The 18,560-nt window shown below is 37.0% G+C and overlaps 2 protein-coding genes across 2 annotated transcripts; both read right to left on the reverse strand.

The window, feature by feature from the left end:
• Positions 1-557: 557 nt before the first annotated feature.
• Positions 558-5,881, reverse strand: LOC122147931 (rhomboid-related protein 2-like). Its single transcript, XM_042771899.1, has 5 exons — positions 5,489-5,881; positions 2,503-2,751; positions 1,496-1,644; positions 1,111-1,223; positions 558-589 (listed from the first exon to the last, which is right to left on the reverse strand). Exons 2-5 carry the CDS (start codon positions 2,719-2,721, stop codon positions 558-560), a joined length of 513 nt encoding a protein of 170 aa, XP_042627833.1. The 5' UTR covers positions 2,722-2,751; positions 5,489-5,881.
• A 4,158-nt stretch (positions 5,882-10,039) lies between these two features.
• On the reverse strand, positions 10,040-14,803 carry LOC109104992 (akirin-1). Its single transcript, XM_042771900.1, has 5 exons — positions 14,731-14,803; positions 11,836-12,030; positions 10,770-10,904; positions 10,605-10,676; positions 10,040-10,470 (listed from the first exon to the last, which is right to left on the reverse strand). Exons 1-5 carry the CDS (start codon positions 14,801-14,803, stop codon positions 10,460-10,462), a joined length of 486 nt encoding a protein of 161 aa, XP_042627834.1. The 3' UTR covers positions 10,040-10,459.
• Between the last annotated feature and the right edge of the window lie 3,757 nt (positions 14,804-18,560).

The following is an 18,560-nucleotide window of genomic DNA, read 5'->3' on the forward strand; positions in this document are numbered from 1 at the left end:
AAAAACATGCTAGTGACATGCTAGTCACTTGCTAATCATGCTACAAACATGCTAGTGACATGCTAGATACCTTGCTAATCCTGTTAAAGTACATGCTAGTCACTGCTAGTCATTATGCTAGTCATGCTAGCAACATGCTAGCGACATGCTAGTCAAACTCTTGCTAATCATGCTAATGACATGCTAGTCACTCGCTAATCCATGCTAAAAACATGCTAGCAACATGCTAGTAACTAGCTTATTTAAAAACATGCTAGAAACATGCAAAATTTTAAAATCTTTTAAACTTTTTAAGCGACTTTTCAAACTTTCTAAAATTTTCAAACATGCTAGTCTGGTCAGGCTTTTTCAAGCCAACACCTTAAGTTTGCTACACAACTTACTATCTAGTACCTGCTAAAAGTTTGCACCCCTTCAATGATGCTAGTCTAGCAACTTTGCTATTTTAAGCTAATGGTTTTGTTAGTCACTGGTTTTAATGAAAGCAATAAGCCGGATCACTTAGAAACTTCTGAACTTTTCAGCATTTTAAATCTTTTTAGACCTTTCTGAACTTCTCAACCCGAGTTTGGTAAATCTAGCTCAAAAGCTCTGGGAGGAGATAAGCCAACTTAAAATTTGGCTCACAAACTTTACTATCTAGTTTTGTAAAAAGATTAGATAGTAGATCTATGGGATTAAGTTGGCTTTTTCAAGTCTGGTTTACGAACTTAATAATCAGTTAGAAAAGATATAGTAACCCGATCAGACCAGTTGAAGGTCTGACCCGAGTTTGGTGGTTCTAATAATAAAGCTCTAGGAGGAGATACAAAATTTGGCTCAGAAGAATAAAATAATAATATAAGCTTAGATAGTAGATCAGTAAGTTGGCTTTTTCAAGCCAACTTAATAAGATTAGATAGTAGATCAGTAAGTTGGCTTTTTCAAGCCAACTTAATAATATCACAAAACACAAGTTACATTATGACTGATATTGCTTTGTGTTATTTCATTAATGTCAAAATGAAAGGTCAAACTGAGTGCACTGCAGTGTGACATACCATATCCTATGCAGTGAACTCTGGTTGTATACTGTATCCCAATTAAATTTACCAAAATGCACAAACCCACCTGCGAGGACCCCAGCCATATAGACCATGCCAACTTCAAAGCCCTTATGCACCAGCTCCAGAGGAATGCCCAGAAAAAGCTGCATGATCAGGTTTCCCATTATATGCTCCACACTAAACCAAGACAGATAGTCAGACAGGTATATTAAAAAGTTACCAACTTGGATGTGAGATTGAGTAATCAATTGATTTGTCATTCTACAGTGGAAAATGAGTTTAATTATGTCACTGAAAGGAACTTTTATTTTATTTGTTCTTTCAAAATTAAAAGGGGCTGAATAAAAAGGTTTTTTGTTTATTGAGCACTTTCATGTAGACAACCATAACTGTCTCAAAATGAGTCATTTTAAAAATACAGTTAGAGAAAGGAAGCAAAATCCCCTTACCCGGCATGTACAAACATGTAGGAGAGAAACCGCCAAGCCTCCTCACGGTTTTCAGGCTTATAGGTAAGAGGGCTATCCCAGATCCCTGTTCCCAGGGTTATCCACTGCTTTTGAGGCTTCCATACCGCATAGTAGATAAACACTCCCAACTGTCAAAGATTGAAAATTTGTGACTTCATTATTTCATTTGCCAAAAACACTGTCCGAAACCTGTGTCAATGTGTCAAAAGTCACTGATTTCTACTGTAGCAGGAAAATTTCAGCTAACAATGGGAAAGACATTGGCTTAGCAGAATTTAACACATATTTAGGTACATCATGTTAGTACAAAAGACAACATTTTGTCTAAATGTTTAAATTATATATATAAAACAAAAAAGGATTTCTTAATGACGTTTTCTAATGCAAGGTCTCATAAGTTTTCATTAATTTTCAAGAAACTGATTGTCAGTGACTATAGGTTTATTTTGAGGAATGTCCACGGAAACAAGGATGCATCTGGCTTTTTAACCTCTGTTGCTAAGACTTGCCAAACAGAAATGGAAAAGTGGAAAGCTAAGCTCAAGAGAATCTCAGTTCTTTCATAGTGAGGCATCCCAATGAAAACGTTCACAAATTATGGAAATGTACTGGTTGCTGCAAAAAGCTCAATGAATAAACATTTACATTATTACATATTGTATATTATAACATTTACATAGACTATATGACCTTTCTGAACAAAAACAGCTTAAACCAGTCTAAAATTGTTTCCAGTCTTTCAGTAGCCCGATCTTTTGGCTGGTTTTAAAGGGTTTTCAGCCTGTTTAAGCCAAGAGATCAAATGAAGCAGCAGAAGACATGACTGGAGAGCATCTTAAACGACCTAAGATCACACAAACTTTAACTGAAGGCTTAAAAACAGTAACTGTGGTGACAGTAGAAACGGTCCCATTTACCAGATACCCAAAAAGATCATATTCCACTGGTGCAAAGGCTGATGTTTCGCAGCAAACATTTTATCGTACCTCCGCTAAACTGACGAGGATGATGAAGACTGGTGGCGGACAGCAGTTCGCGCGCTCCAAATACGTCTCCCGTAGCTCCTCGGGAAGCATCCATCTAGAAACATTCTTCTGAATATTCTCTACCCTCCGACTTCTTCTCTTGGGATTTCCTCGAATATCACATTCCTCGTCCATTCGCACGGGAAAAGTGTCCTGATCTTCGATTTCATTATCGCCCATTTCTTAAAAATGCAAATCAAAAAGGTCGCTCTGCATTCATGGAAAAGAACCAACTGAGAAATTGAAGGGTTTTTTTTTTATTGACATAAAAGTTATTAATATTCTTGGCAATCAGCAAAATAAAATCAAACTTATAAGAAGACTAAAATATAGCCCAAAGCATTTATATTTCAGCTTCACATTAATTATACTTTTCCTCTCTCTCTCTCTTCCGGAGTTTGTTAACTTTAGCTCTTCCTGCATAAACAAACTCATCCTGTATGGAATTATTTACGAGCTACACGCTATGTGCTCTTCATTTTAGAAACATTTTATGAAAAATAATCCTCATGGGAAAATGATTAATATATTTGTTTGTTTGTTTGTTTGTGAACAAGGTGTTTTTAAATGTCGTAGTCAGGGTTAGAAATTAACAAATTTACGACGACCTTTGAATATGCTGATGTGACTATTATTCATATAATGAGTTTTGGGCCAAAGAGTATAAAAGGCCAGTATAAAAGTCAGTATAAATTCTTTGTTTGGGCCATACAAATTACGGGAGTTTTAACATAGCCTAGGCCCAGTGGGATTTTTTTATAGAAAGATTGAAAATAGTCTACTGGAGAAATACGGGAAAATATTTCAACGTAATGATAGCGGGATAGAATGGTAAAATACGGGAGAATCCGGCAGGGTTATAGGAGAGGGGCCGAATCTAGGCATGGGAAGGGGTGGGCTAAGCCCGGCCAAATGACAGTCTTGCCCACCCAATCAGTGATTAAAACCAATCTGAAGTGGACTGTATTTTAAGAAGTTTAAGATATAGCTGGAGACTCCCCAACGATAATAAAATAACACCAGAAAATTGCAGCATTTTTCTTTTATTAGCTGAAAGCAAGGCGCGCTGAAGACGCAGAGCTTCAGTCTGTTACAGAAAAGCAGAAGCATGGCACGAGCGAAAACGCGCAGAAATATTTGTGCGCTATTACAAGGAGTTTGTGAGTTACGGGAAGTGTAATAGGCTACATGAATATGTATCATACCCTACCACTGAAATTACCGGAGCAGTTTTAATGTTTTTAAAAAAAACCGCTCATAATAACGTGCAAGGACGGGGCAAGAGCATACAGTTAAGTTGAAAGCTTACCCCTTTTGGATTGCCGTTAATGCAAGAATGAAAACCTAAAGTAAAGAGCTTGTGTGGTGAAAAGTTGCGTTCGTTGCAACAGTCGGCTCAACTGTATAAGAAACTTAGCGTCCCCGACATAAACGACCAATAATATCCAGTGATGCAAACTATTCAACCCTTTTTTTTTGTCAAATTCCACGGTTTTGAATGAGAAGTAGGTCTGCCATTTAACATGATGTAATTTATTGATTATGACGACCATAGCATTTTCAACTATGCGTTTTCATATTTTACAAATATTATTTGCAGTTCAGATTGATTACTTTTCAAAAATTCTTATTCTTGTTCTTTTTTCTTCTTTTAATTTATTCCCCTAAATCCATTTAAATCCTTTATTTATTTAGTTTCTTTAAATAAAGTTTATTACCATAGTGCTCTGGACTTTATATTTTCCTCAAAACAATTCAATGTTCTAGATATGATTACAGCCTTGTTTGGTTTAAATAAAAAAGTTAGTTGAAAGGAGTCACCAGTGTAGAAACAACGATCCAGAGAAAGAGGACTTTACTATTCAATAAAGAAAGAAAAGTTTATTTTGCTGTGAAAGTGCATGATATTCTAGGCTGCCCACGAAAGCTTTTTTCAGTGTACATATAATATAGTTAATATAGCAATCTGTACAGTATGCATATCTTCTATGTGAATATGTGATGATATGACGACTAAAAATAGCCCACCCAGGATATCTCCCAGCCCACCCTTCTTAAGAACCGGGCCTGGTTGGCAGGTATGGCATTGTTACAAATGTGGTAGGCTATAGAATTTATACAACAGTTCAATAAACTATACGTTAATATAAAGAGACTTACGTTTTAGACACCATATTGGCTGTTTTTGCTCTATTTGGCCAACAAAATCATTCCAAACATAGCCACAGCACAGTTTTGCATCTCTGAGCAACATGAAGGTGTTTCGTTCCTGAATGAATCAACCGTTTAAATGATTCGGTTTGAATGCCTCTTTATGTGCAACTTCTGTAAAGATTAATTTTGTTGATACTTATTTCATTTGTTTAGTAACAGCCTAAATGTTTTTTTTTTATTATTATTATAACTGACTGATTAAATGTAAGAATAAAAGATGACCACACTTTTAGAAGATATTAATTTCTATCACTGTTGTGAACTGACCACAGAATATGAAACAGCCTATATCAAAAACTTTAGGAGTCAGCTGTCCACGGTAGCTAGTCCTTAAGATATCAGCACAATAACACACTCAGCAAAATTTTGTCCATCTTTATCGATAAAATTCCAGGAAATATTGAGATATTTGTAAATAGCCTAGTAGGCTACTGACACAAAGGTCGCTTTGTCACGTCCAGTGTAGACAGCCTCAAGCTGTTGGTTTGTTTCTGGAATTGTTATTTATTGGCTAGAAGTTATGAATGGCTGGTAACTTAAAAATTTTGTAGCCAAATTGTCTGGTGAGTGAAAAAGTTAATTTCAATCTCTAGTCTATCGAGCACGTGCTTTCTATAAATGTTTAGAAGTTGTTTTTAACGGAGCAAAATTTAGTGCCGAAATGTAGTTTTATTGTGCCCGAGACTATTTTGAATATGTAGATAATTTGAGAACAACACTCCAGTCAACTTACCTCTTTCTTCTGATCCACCACCTCACGCGAGTAGGCCTACAGATTTTTCTGAGAGCACGCACAGATCAGCGCTTATTAATGTTGTTGGTTTTGAAATAAAAACGAAATAAAGTCTATATTTAAAAAATAAATAAATAAATATATATATAAATAAATAAAAAACCATAAGACAGTTGTGAGACCACCACGGACTAAATGACGCTCTCCCTGGACGATAATTACAGACTTCCAGCAGCTTTTCCGGTTCCAGTCTTCCTTCCTCAAGTTTCTATCTGAAGGGTCTGCGGGATCGTTTTGTGTTTACTTCTGTTGAACGAAAACAGCAACCTATGACCCGCGAGAGTTTGGGTGACTCTCTACCTGCGCTTCCCCAAACCGCCACGCCTTAAATCACGTGACGCAATCAGCATTCATCCATTTTAAGCATCCATTTAAAAAACAAAACAAAAACAACAACAATGTTTTTGTAAGCTGTCGACCAAAGAAACGAGCGTTTAGGACACAAAAATAGAGCGTCATATTACTCTGAGAACTGCGCCCACTGGAGGGAAACGTAATTGGCGACAAGACCATTCATTATTTTTAACCATGTCAAAGGATTATTTCACCACCCTATGTGAATCTAAGAGGAGGACACATATTAAGAAACTATATTTTACTGGTCTATGTCAGTTCCCCTTTCCTAACCTTCCTTTTGTTTGAGAAATGATCCAACTAAAGGCCCATAGTGATGACATTGATGAAGTGCAACAGCGTGTTCATAATGTTTTCGATGCGTAGTGTAGTATCGAGCAGTGCTTTCTATAAATGTTTATAAGTTGTTATTAAATGGAGCAAAATTAAGTGCCAAAATTTATTTATTTTTATGCCCGAAACTTATATATATGTAGGCCTATATATCAGAGAAATAACCAAAAGATAGTTGTAGGACCACCCTGGACGATATTACTGGCTTCCACCAGCTTTTCCGGTTCCAGTCTTCCTTTCTCCAGTTTCTATCTGAAGGGTCTGCGGAATCGTTTTGTCTTTGTTGAACGAAAACAGCAACCTATGAACCGAGAGTTTGGGTGACTCTCTACCTGCGCTTCCCCAAACCGCCACGCCTTAAGTCACGTGTACTAACTACAATATTTGAAAAGACAAGGTGCAGTTTAAGAGTTTCACTTTTATGCGGGGGGTGTGGGGGGCACTCACAGGGTGAGCGTGATTTCACCAAGTAGGCCTACAGCATGTTCCTGGAGCAACATCCTTGTTGATCCTGGCACAACATTCCAATCAACCAATCAGAATTGAGATTCTTTTTTTTTTCATTAAATATCTGTTTTAGGCTTACAATCAGGGTTAGGTGCTTCTACACTCTTGTTAATCAGCTATCATTTCCCACTGATTTTACTAATAAATTATGGGTAGGGTTAGGTTTAGGGGTAGGGATTGGGTAAGTCTATTTTTGGACGATAATGTTGATCCAGGATCATTGAAAGATGTCTTACTTGGCAAAATCACGGCGACCGCACTCACAGGCAGACAAGCTACTAGCATTTTTTATATGTTCTACATTTCATGTTTTTATGTAACAGTAATTTAAAAAAAAATTATAATGAACAATAAATGCTGTAGAAAGACTTTTAAAAAAATGCAGAAAAGCCGCCTCTTTGGTGTAGTGGTGCATAGACGACCACTATCTTTCTGTCATCTTTTTTGATAAATTTTCAGTCAAATCCAAATCTTTCTGCTAGATCAAAACCAGATCCATATTCTCATCATAACCAAAAAACAAGAAACATATTTCAGATTAAACAGAAACATATATTCCAGCACTTCAGCCCGGGGCCGATGTGCCCCGACTTTTTTATGCCCCTCAGGCTGTGCTTCGAGCCAATTTTCACGTCATAGTTCAGACGCTGGCCGAGACTTGGGCCTGTTTTTTAGGCTTCTCCTTATTTGTATATTTTAGACATCCATCAGTTAGTGATGAAAAAAATTGCTGCGCTGGTGGAAATAACACAAGACCGTGCTACTGCGACTGTCAAGAGCGGCTCGACGGTGTTTAGTGTCCCGCAGCAGCAGCATGCGTGCCTTCACCAAATTATGCATGCAATAGCCTTAAAAGCATCAGCAAAAGTAATTACCATAAATGTGTCGGGGGGAAACAGTAAGGAGATATTTGAATTATTTACTAATAAATAGTGTTTTCTAAGTCGGTGTCGCAACTCACAAGGATGAAGTTGACGATCCTGACTTGGCATCTCCTCATTACGCACCTTTAGAGAAGTGCATCTTTACCGATTATGATTATAATGAAAGAGTTTTTGTTTTTGATTTGTTTTATTTTGTTAAGTAGTAATTTAAAGCTTTTTATAGATATATTTCTCATGTCTGTGAGATGTATTCGCTGAGTTTTGGTTCATTTTTGTGAAGCACTCCTGTTCAAGACAAGACGGCAGAAAGAGCATCGTGTTTGTTTTCTTTATTTTATAAAAGCACAGCACAACGATTTGTTGATATCGTGAGTGCACACAAATGAACATTTACAGTTACGAATGATGTATTACTCTTACTTTATGAGCAAAAATGATGGCGTAGCACTGAAAAAATGTAAGTGATTGCGCTGGCGCCTCCGTGTCCTGCAAAGCGTGCATCAGCTTCCACTCTCTGGGCAAACTATTGGATATAGCAGCACATTTATAGGTTTAACGTTTAAACATTGTTATATGCTTTAACTGTTTTATATCTATAGATTTTATTTAAGTGTTGATGATTTGAGAAGGCCAAATTGATCAAACATAGGCTCACCGTCTGCCGCTGGATGCTTGGTCATTACTTTAAAAAACAAAAACTTAACGAAATATAATCACTTTATATTTACATACAAAAACAGAACCATTTTTATAGCTGAAACAGTAGTATAAGCTGTTTTGGGAGAAGGGTAAAAAAGACTGGCTCAGCTGGTATTTCTGATAAGCTGTTGGACAAGGGCCGGGCTAGGGCCTGAGCTTCTCGGGCCAGGGCCTAAATTTGAGGCCAGTGCAGGGCTCCAAAGCCGAACCAATGGGCAGTGTGAGTGCAAGCTGCAGTAGTCTGAAAAAGTTTGGATATGGTGACCAAACGTGCCAATTTCCCAGGACAGGTCCTGGCCATGATTTCTATATTGCCTAAAATATCCACATTTTGGCTTTGTTTGCGTTGAGCAGACCAATTGTTGTATGACAAAGTACCGGTACTTTGATGTCATACACCGATCGGTAAGCTCAGTGCTGCTTCAAGTCCAACACTAATAGGCTATGTAAACGTATTTTCATCGCTTTGACTGTTCTCTGTAGAGCCCACCTTCTCACACACCACGATTGGTTGATTATGTACAATGTCTGCATGTTATTGGTCAAACGTTCATTACCTTCATTAAGTATGAAAACAGGAAACCAAAGCCAAAACCTGGATATTTTAGGCAATATAGAAATCCTGGCCAGGACGTGCCCTGGGAAAATGGCACGTTTGGTCACCCTAATCGGATACTTGTCCTATCGTAGCCTACTTCATCTTTAAGTTTCTCAAGAGTGATCAGCAATGTGATCTCACATTTTACAAGATCCATGATTTCAGCTGTCACAAGCTGAGGGTGAATCTTGCGTACACGCTTAGTAGAGGACTGATGCTGTTTTTCTCACAACTGAATACTGCATCACAGGCCATACTCAAGGCCAACACTTCATGTGAAAATTGCCTGTCCAATTCAGCCAGCAGAGACTCACATTTTTATTCGCGGGTTTATTAAAAAAAGTATTTCCATTATACAGTTAACTTGCTAAAGCGGGAAAATAATGAAAATAAATTCCTCTTATGTGGCCTATCGCGACAAGTTAAGAATCATGAGTCGTGGCTCGCGAGGATAGGGCTTAAATTTCATAGAAATTAAATTAGCCCAAAACTTACTTATTCTATCCACTAAATCAACAAGATAATAAAAATGAGAAAATGTAAATTATTTAATTTTTATATTTTATTCATAGCTCAGACAAAATCATGATGGGCTCTTATCTGTCCCCCCTAAACTCAGCTATGGGTTAAACCCACTCAGAGAGAATGGTGGAACTCTTTATCTCCATTAGAAGTCACCATTGCCAATATAATTAATATTCGGGTTTCTTAAATAGACAAAAAAATAATAATAATTTTGCTTACTCGTGTATTTCCAACCCTGTATAAAATTATTCTTAATTTATTCACTAATAATCTTCGTCTATTAGCAAACTTTCATTAATTCTCATTAATTAAGAGCATTCATTTTCAGTTGAAAATAACGACTGAGCCACTTTTAACAACTTCAGTGCCCCATCATTAAATCTACAGCAGATACCAACCAGGATATTCTTTGAAATTTCCTTTTCGTGTTCCACAGAGGAAAAGTAAGATGTTTGGAACGTCATGAATGTGAGTAAATGATGACAAAATATTCATTTTTGAGTGAACTAAATCAAATTGACATTCAAACAAACAACCCTACACAACTTATATCTTCAAAATATCTTCAAGAAACAGAATCAATACAAATGCTGACTTATCACAGATCTTTTATTTGTCAAAAAGAAAAAAAAAGTTGGAGAGTTAAAAAACAGACTGAAGGATAGAGGAAGAGTCTGGTATATCTGCTGCAGGTCAGTCACATTACATTATACAGAGATGATCGCATCAGCCAAGCTTTTTACAGCGGTAGTTTGACATCTTTTCCCAACAAATTCTTCAGACATTAAACTTCCTTAGAATGCATCTAGAGTTGCATGTTTGGTGTTGGGCCATCAGTAACAGTTCCAGCAAAAAAATGAGTTAAATGTGGATAGACCATGGCACCCAAGCATTTTTAAAAGGGAAGAAAAGAGAATCAAAAGTAGGAGGAAATTTCAAGTGAAACGAAGGGAGCTTGTTCTACAGCAACCAGCTGCTGAGGGGTGGCTATAGTACCATCTATAATGTTCTTCAAGACACATCTGAAAATAAAGAGAGACAATAATCAGAATTTGGACAAACGTGTTAAAACTGCAATTAGTAAAACTTTTTATACTTAAAAAATAATTTGACAAAATGTTAATGGCCTGCTAATAGAGGAATTTAATATACTTACAGCTTGCAGGCCTGGCGCCATATCTTCGCATAATCTGATCCTGTGTGAATTTCACAAAGGACTCGTATTGTTCTGAGGTAAAAAGAAAGAATAACAGCACATTAAGAACACGATTCAATCAATTCAGCTAATACATTACTGTGTGGAATCTGCAATGTGTGGTACCTGCAAGCTTTGTGTTCAGTATCTGTTCATACTCTTCACGCATCTTCTCCTCGTGATCTTTAATAAGGCGCTCGCACAAATAGCCAACCTGCCTCAGCGTGAACAGTGGCTGATCCTTCTTCAATGATGAGGCACCTAAAAACATACAAATGAATCTGAATATCGATCCTTGACCTTGTCACTTAATTTTAAATTTTTTTTGTTTTTTAAAGAACTCTTATGCTCACCAAGGCTATATTATTACAATTGAAAATAAGTTCTTTGATATTTTTTTATAAATGTAATTTATTCATGTGATGGCAAAGCTGAATGTATAGAAACCACTGTTATATGCTGATTTGGTGCTCAAGTAACATTTAACATTAACACTAACATTGTTGTAAGATTCCTTGATGAACAAAGTTCAAAAGAACAGCATTTATCTGAAATTAAATCTTTTGTAACATTATAAATGATTAAAAAAAATGACAGCAAAGACAGATGTGATATATCCTTGCTGAATCAAGGTATTAATGTTCTTAAAAACAAAAAACAAAGTCACATTTATCATGGGTTGCTACTGATCAACAACCTTTTTAATGGTGAAACTTCACATTTGATCAGTTTGTGCTCATATAACTCATATCTCTCTTGCATTTCTGTGTGTTCAAACTTGCTAGTGTCACAAACATGAAAGAATCATCACCATTCGACTTTACGGACAACAAATTTGGCATACTGTATCTTCACACTACAACCCTAATCAAAAGCATCTGATCCAGCTAATTAAAACATTCAGGAACATTTCATAACTACAGCTGGCGTTTTGCAACAGGGTTGGAACTGAATTGCAGAAGATTTCCATTAACAAAACTAGCCACCCCTGGTCTAAAGAAAATGACTGATAAATGGTTTGAGCACCCCAACTATGCACATTTTGCCTCTCTCAAAACACACAATTCAGGTCATCGGCTCCTTTGTTTCATGAGTGTGCCAGACAAAGGAGACATTCAAAATGTGCAGTGTTGGTGCAGGAGGGCTTCAGGAACAAGTCTGAAACCACTGGACCTGTTTTGAGTGGACTGACCTGTGGGAGAGCTGGGGGAAGTGAGAGCAGGACTGGAGCTCTGGATATCAGTGGAGCTGCAGGGCTCAGTCTGGTTGAAGGCCCCTTCCAACTGCCGTCGCCTTTGATAACGGTTGTACTCCTGACGAATGTTCTGGAAGATCTGCTCTGTGGGGGTCAAAGTAAGACAATCGAGAGTTAATAAAGATAACTGAGCTTAAATTAAAAAGAGAGAGAGAAAAAAAAACAGTGATTCCCCCCTTAAGTATTTCTGGAATATAATAATTTCCAAGAAATAAACTTCCTTATGTTCTATCATCTTAAAAAAAAAAATGAAGTAGTGAAGAACAGTAAATCACTGGCATTACTTCAAGCACACACAATGCACAGAGGATATCCTGCTTTCAGCACAGTTCCCATGACAAAAGAAAGAATGAAGAAATAAGTTTCACTTCAGTTTTACATTCAGCCACAATGGTGCATTGACAACGTCACGAGCAAACACATACAAGAGAAAAAAAACGGGATGAAGGTTAGTTTCTTTTGGCTTTAAGGTGGGTCAGGCTTATTTCTGGAAACCAAATCTGGGTGACAGGACTGCAATGCGGATGGGAGCAACGCAACCGGGAACATCCCGAGTCTCTTTCTCGAAAAACTGGGTTGAGTTTAGTCTTAACCTTCAACCAGTGGACCATACAAAATTACAATCAGAAAGCAGCATGACTTTCATGAGCAAAACTCTTTAAAATTATCTTCTCTAGTCATCTTAATTATTTGGAGGGCAAGCGTCTTAACTTCCTGAATGTAGGTCATTTAAAGCTTCAAGGGTGGATATCTATCTGAGGACTCTTGTAGGGCTGTCACGGTGATGTCACAGGAATTTCCCTTGCAGTAATTTTGAGTGGCTCAATAGCACAGTACGTGGTATTATCGCCATATTTTATTATATATATATATATATATATATATTTTAGGGCTGTCAAATGATTAATCACGATTAATCACATCCAAAATAAAATTTTGTTTACATAATATATGTATGTGTACAGGGTATATTTATTATGTATATATAAATACACACACATAAATTATATATTTAGAAAATATTTACATGTATATACATTTATATATTTATATTCTTATATTTTATATTATATATAAATATATTTAATATATAAACATAACATATTCTTCTTAATATATACATGCATGTGGGTGTATTTATATATACATAATAAATATACACAGTATACACACATATATTATGTAAACAAAACTTTTATTTTGGATGTGATTAATCGTGATTAATCATTTGACAGCCCTAATATATATATATATAAAAATCTGTGTGTGTATGTTACGATATAACTACCGAGGTCATTCAGAAAACAATGAAACCAAAAACAAATGTTGAAACAGGAAGTGAAGTAAACAGAAGAAAATTACATAACGGTCCACATAACAGAACATAAACCTGACAATAAGATCGTTAGGCTATCGTTAGCCTCTAAGTATGACAGTTAGTTCTAATCTGATCTTCTAATCTGACTGGACAAAAGACTTTCTATTTACATTTACATCTGCATGCAATCTAGACAGGCTGTCAGTCAGTGCAGTTAGATTGTTGTGCCACAAGTTAGTGGAAATTGACTGTCTTTGAGCGAGTCTTTAAACCGTTCTTTCAACTACACATTCAAAAACGCTCATTCATTCATTCAAAGAGACGTAATGAAACACACTGTTGAAATCATTTTAACTTTTCAGCGCCACTTTAGAAGGCTCAGCTGACCAGCAATGTGTCGATGCTAAGACAAAGATTTTGCTTTCCTTGGACATAACCTATTTTCACAAATATATATGAATCGGCCTGGAGGACAGATGCAAGTAATCGTACATTGTATGGATTTGGTTCAAGGCGATTCATCTTCAATAATGAACTCAACATAGCATAGCTTGTCAGTGAACTATGGCTCTGTGTATTAACTGCCGCTCCATTTGAAAGCAGGTAATGGGGATTTACCGCTAATCACGGAACCCGCTTTACTGACGAGATGCGCATGATCATATCGTTCGATATATTGTCCAGCCCTAGCTGCACGATTAAATCGAATGCAATTATCATGCGCATCTTGTCAGTAAAGCCAGTTCTGTAATCAGTAGTAAAACTCCATCACCTGCATTCAGATGGAGCAGCATTTACTACACAGAGCTATAGTTAACTGACAAGTTACACAAAAAAAAAAAAAAAATAAAAATTATTTGCAGACGATATAATCGTACAAAGTATGCATAGCTTCTCAGTGAACTACAGCTCTGTGTAGTAAATGCTGCTCCATCTGAAAGCATATGAAAATACCACATTTAATAACATGTTTTTACTCCAAACTTACTTAACATCAGCTGAGTGTGAAATAAATCCTTCTGTGAGATGTGGCTTCTTGCACAGAATAAGGCACGCGATATTTCATAGTATTCTAAGCAGTGATAAATAAAGTCTATGTCGATTAGCAATGCATTATAATATACTTTATTATAATGAAAATTATAATAAGACAAACTCAGATAAGCCATATATTGTCATAGTCATGTGTTTATTAGTCATGTTTAATCAATAAAAGCAGTTAAATCTTCTGTTCATTCAGCTGCGGCATTTCCTGGGTTTCTTTGAGGCATATTTGGCCTTTTGCGCAAGAGCGCCCTCTGGCCTTTGGATGGAGATTTACTGCTGATCACAGAACCATGCTTCACTGAAAGATACGCATGACAATTGCAGCTTTTGCCTAATCGCGATTACGATTTTATTTAAATTTATCATGCAGCCCTAAGTTGAGGCGTCTTATTCACTACACTGCTGAGGCTTTGAGGAGAGAATTTAAAACCCCCAAACTGGCAGGAAGTGCCCTCAAGATAAGGTACTCATGCCCAGGATGTGTTCCTGCAGGAAGCATGATTCACTTTGTTTGAGATTCGGTGTGTTGTAGACGATCATGTTAATTAGTATGAAGCAAAAGGCATTCGTGTTTGAATGTTAGAACACCACAAACAGGATGAAGCAACCTCAGACATGGCTTGAAATAAAGACAGGCTTTTAATTAAGGTTGTTTAATTAAGGTTGCATCTAAACTCTGCAGGGCTCCGGCCCTCCAGGAATTGAGTTTAACACCAAATGTAAATGATTATTCATATCGCTAACTAGTGTTGGGCGATATGGTCATTTTTCAAATCGTCATATCGTCAGCCTATGAGATCGACGATACACGATATTATCGTGCATGGGTGGAGCAAGAGAGAGACTTTGTTCTTGTCATAGCATAACTATTTGGGTGTTTTAAACCATGCAGGTGGACGAGAGAGAGCCTATGGAATCACCAATAATCCAAAAAAATATACTTTCATAAACTAACGTTAAATATAAAAATACTGTATTTAAAACAGCTAGGTCATATATAGTCGGTCGCAACTGTCATATTGCGCGCCCTGTGACAAATTTGCAGTAAAGTTCAATTGAATGGATACATCAGTCATATAGCGCTCCGGACCGCACACCGCATGACGAGCCCGACGCACCGCAACAGAAACAAGAATGAGATGCATTATAACATAACTGTGGCATTAAACTCAGTTAGTGAGGGCTCGGTTAAAATATTGCACATATATAGGCCGTTCAGATTACTTGTTTAAATACAACAAAATACCTTTTATCAGCAGACGATGTACAACTGTTTGTGGTTGGAGACTCCTTCACCAACTACAGGCTCTAATCCTCATTTGCGCACGAGTGTGAAATGCGGTGCTGAAGTGAAGTAGCGGGGCAATTTGATAATAATAGCCGAATTATAATATGCCGCCTAATAATAATAATAATAATAATAATAATAATAACAATAATAATAATTTAATACATTTATAGGAGAATGAGCTTAATATCGTCTTGACTATCGACAAAGACATCTGCTATCGTCGATATCCCTGACTATCGTCGATACACAATACTATTGTCTATCGGCACAACCCTATATTCCACAGATCGGTTCAAGTTACGTGCACAAATAAAAACCTAACAGTGTGTGTGTTTGTTAAATTTCTATCTCTGATCAATTTATTAACCCATTAAACTGCGCAATTTAATACCAGTACGAATATCAAAATGATGTAACAGAAGAATAATGTACACATGAATTGCATATGACAAATATTGAATTTTTCTGAAATAATTAATATTCTTCATATTACTTATATGGCTGGATATCTAAAATGTAACTGATTAAGTCCGAATTAAAAGTTATTCGTAAAGTAAGATCTGGGGGATCGAACATTTTGACACGCAAAGTGAATCATGCACGTGACTGGACAGAAAGTAAAGCTTCGTTTGTCACTGGTCACGTGATTTCTATGACAATTAACAACACAAGCTTTGAATCGAGGCTTCATCTTGCATGCCCATTTATTCTCAACAAGCTCAGAGATGCCTGGGTTCAAATGTCACATCACTAGCAGGGGGTAATACCACTAACTTAAACCAGGCCAGGTACAGTTCATGTATCTGACTGCTTGTATTTATTGACAAAATTGTATAATATGAAGTAAATTTGAAAATTGAGGATTGCAGTGCATTGTCAATGCATTGTGATGCATCGTGATATTGAATTCAACCGAATCGATGACATGATAATCGTAACCCAACCGTGAGACCAGTGTAGGTTCACACCCCTATTCGGCTTACAGAAAAACTGAAATACAGTGGTTACCCCGGTACACAAAGCAGTGCAACTTTGTTTCTAACTCGCCTGTCACAGAGAAGAAAGTCAAACAGCAGTTTCAAGTTTTCAGTTTCTGCTAGTATGGTCTTTATCAATCAACACAAAATACAAGAGTACAGAGACAACAGAGTTTCCTCTGCTCTTCACAGTCATTGAACAAAATAGACAATGAGTGCCACAAGTCATACAGGTGCTGGTCATATAATTAGAATATCATCAAAAAGTTGATTTATTTCACTAATTCCATTTAAAAAGTGAAACTTGTATATTATATTATATTATATTCATTCATTACACACAGACTGATATATTTCAAATGTTTATTTTTTAATTTTGATGATTATAACTGAAAACTAAGTAAAATCCGAAATTCAGTATCTCAGAAAAATTGAATATTGTGAAAAGGTTCAATATTGAAGACACCTGGTGCCACACTCTAATCAGCTAATTAACTCAAAACACCTGCAAAGGCCTTTAAATGGTCTCTCAGTCTAGTTCTGTAGGCTACATAATCATGGAGAAGACTGCTGACTTGACAGTTGTCCAAAAGACGACCATTGACACCTTGCACAAGGAGAGCAAGACACAAAAGGTCATTGCAAAAAGAGGCTGGCTGTTCACAGAGCTCTGTGTCCAAGCACATTACAAGAGAGGCGAAGGGGAGGAAAAAATGTGGCAGAAAAAAAGTGAACAAGCAATAGGGATAACCGCACCCTGGAGAGGATTGTGAAACAAAACCCATTCAAAAATGTGGGGGAGAGTCACAAAGAGTGGACTACAGCTGGAGTCAGTGCTTCAAGAACCACTACGCACAGATGTATGCAAGACATGGGTTTCAGCTGTCGCATTCCTTGTGTCAAGCCACTCTTGAACAACAGACAGCGTCAGAAGCATCTCGTCTGGGCTAAAGACAAAAAGGAATGGACTGCTGCTGAGTGGTCCAAAGTTATGTTCTCTGATGAAAGTAAATTTTGCATTTCCTTTGGAAATCAGGGTCCCAGAGTCTGGAGGAAGAGAGGTGAGGCACACAATCCACGTTGCTTGTGGTCCAGTGTAAAGTTTCCACAGTCAGTGATGGTTTGGGGTGCCATGTCATCTGCTGGTGTTGGTCCAATGTGTTTTCTGAGGTCCAAGGTCAACGCAACCGTATACCAGGAAGTTTTAGAGCACTTCATGCTTTGTGCTGCTGACCAACTTTATGGAGATGCAGATTTCATTTTCCAACAGGACTTGACACCTGCACACAGTGCCAAAGCTACCAGTACCTGGTTTAAGGACCAGCAAACTCGCCTGACCTTAACCCCATAGAAAATATATCAGTATTGTGAAGAGGAAGATGCGATATGCCAGACCCAAGAATGCAGAAGAGCTGAAGGCCACTATCAGAGCAACCTGGGCTCTCATAACACCTGAGCAGTGCCACAGACTGATCGACTCCATGCCACGCCACATTGCTGCAGTAATTCAGGCAAAAGGTAACTCAATACTAAGTATTGAGTGCTGTACATGCTCATACTTTTCATGTTCATACTTTTCAGTTGGCCAAGATTTCTAAAAATCCTTTCTTTGTATTGGTCTTAAGTAATATTCTAATTTCCTGAGATACTGAATTTGGGATTTTCCTAAGTTGTCAGTTATAATCATCAAAATTAAAAGATAAACATTTGAAATATATCAGTCTTTTTGTAATGAATGAATATAATATACAAGTTTCACTTTTTGAATGGAATTAGTGAAATAAATCAACTTTTTGATGATATTCTAATTATGACCAGCATCTGTATGCTGTATTCACAGTATGTTATAATTACGAGATGACAACACCTGACCCCGAATGTTTGTGTTTGTCCAAACATATTTAACTGAACCAAATTTGTTTTGGTGTGAACGGGCCTTAAAATTTAAATCGCTCACTCAATCACAAGTGATTACTTTTATCACGTTCGGCTCAAAGTATCATGTTCAATTCTCTTATCAAATATTTCC

The sequence above is a fragment of the Cyprinus carpio genome, chromosome A16 (genome assembly GCF_018340385.1).
Source record: "Cyprinus carpio isolate SPL01 chromosome A16, ASM1834038v1, whole genome shotgun sequence".
NCBI lineage: Eukaryota > Metazoa > Chordata > Actinopteri > Cypriniformes > Cyprinidae > Cyprinus > Cyprinus carpio.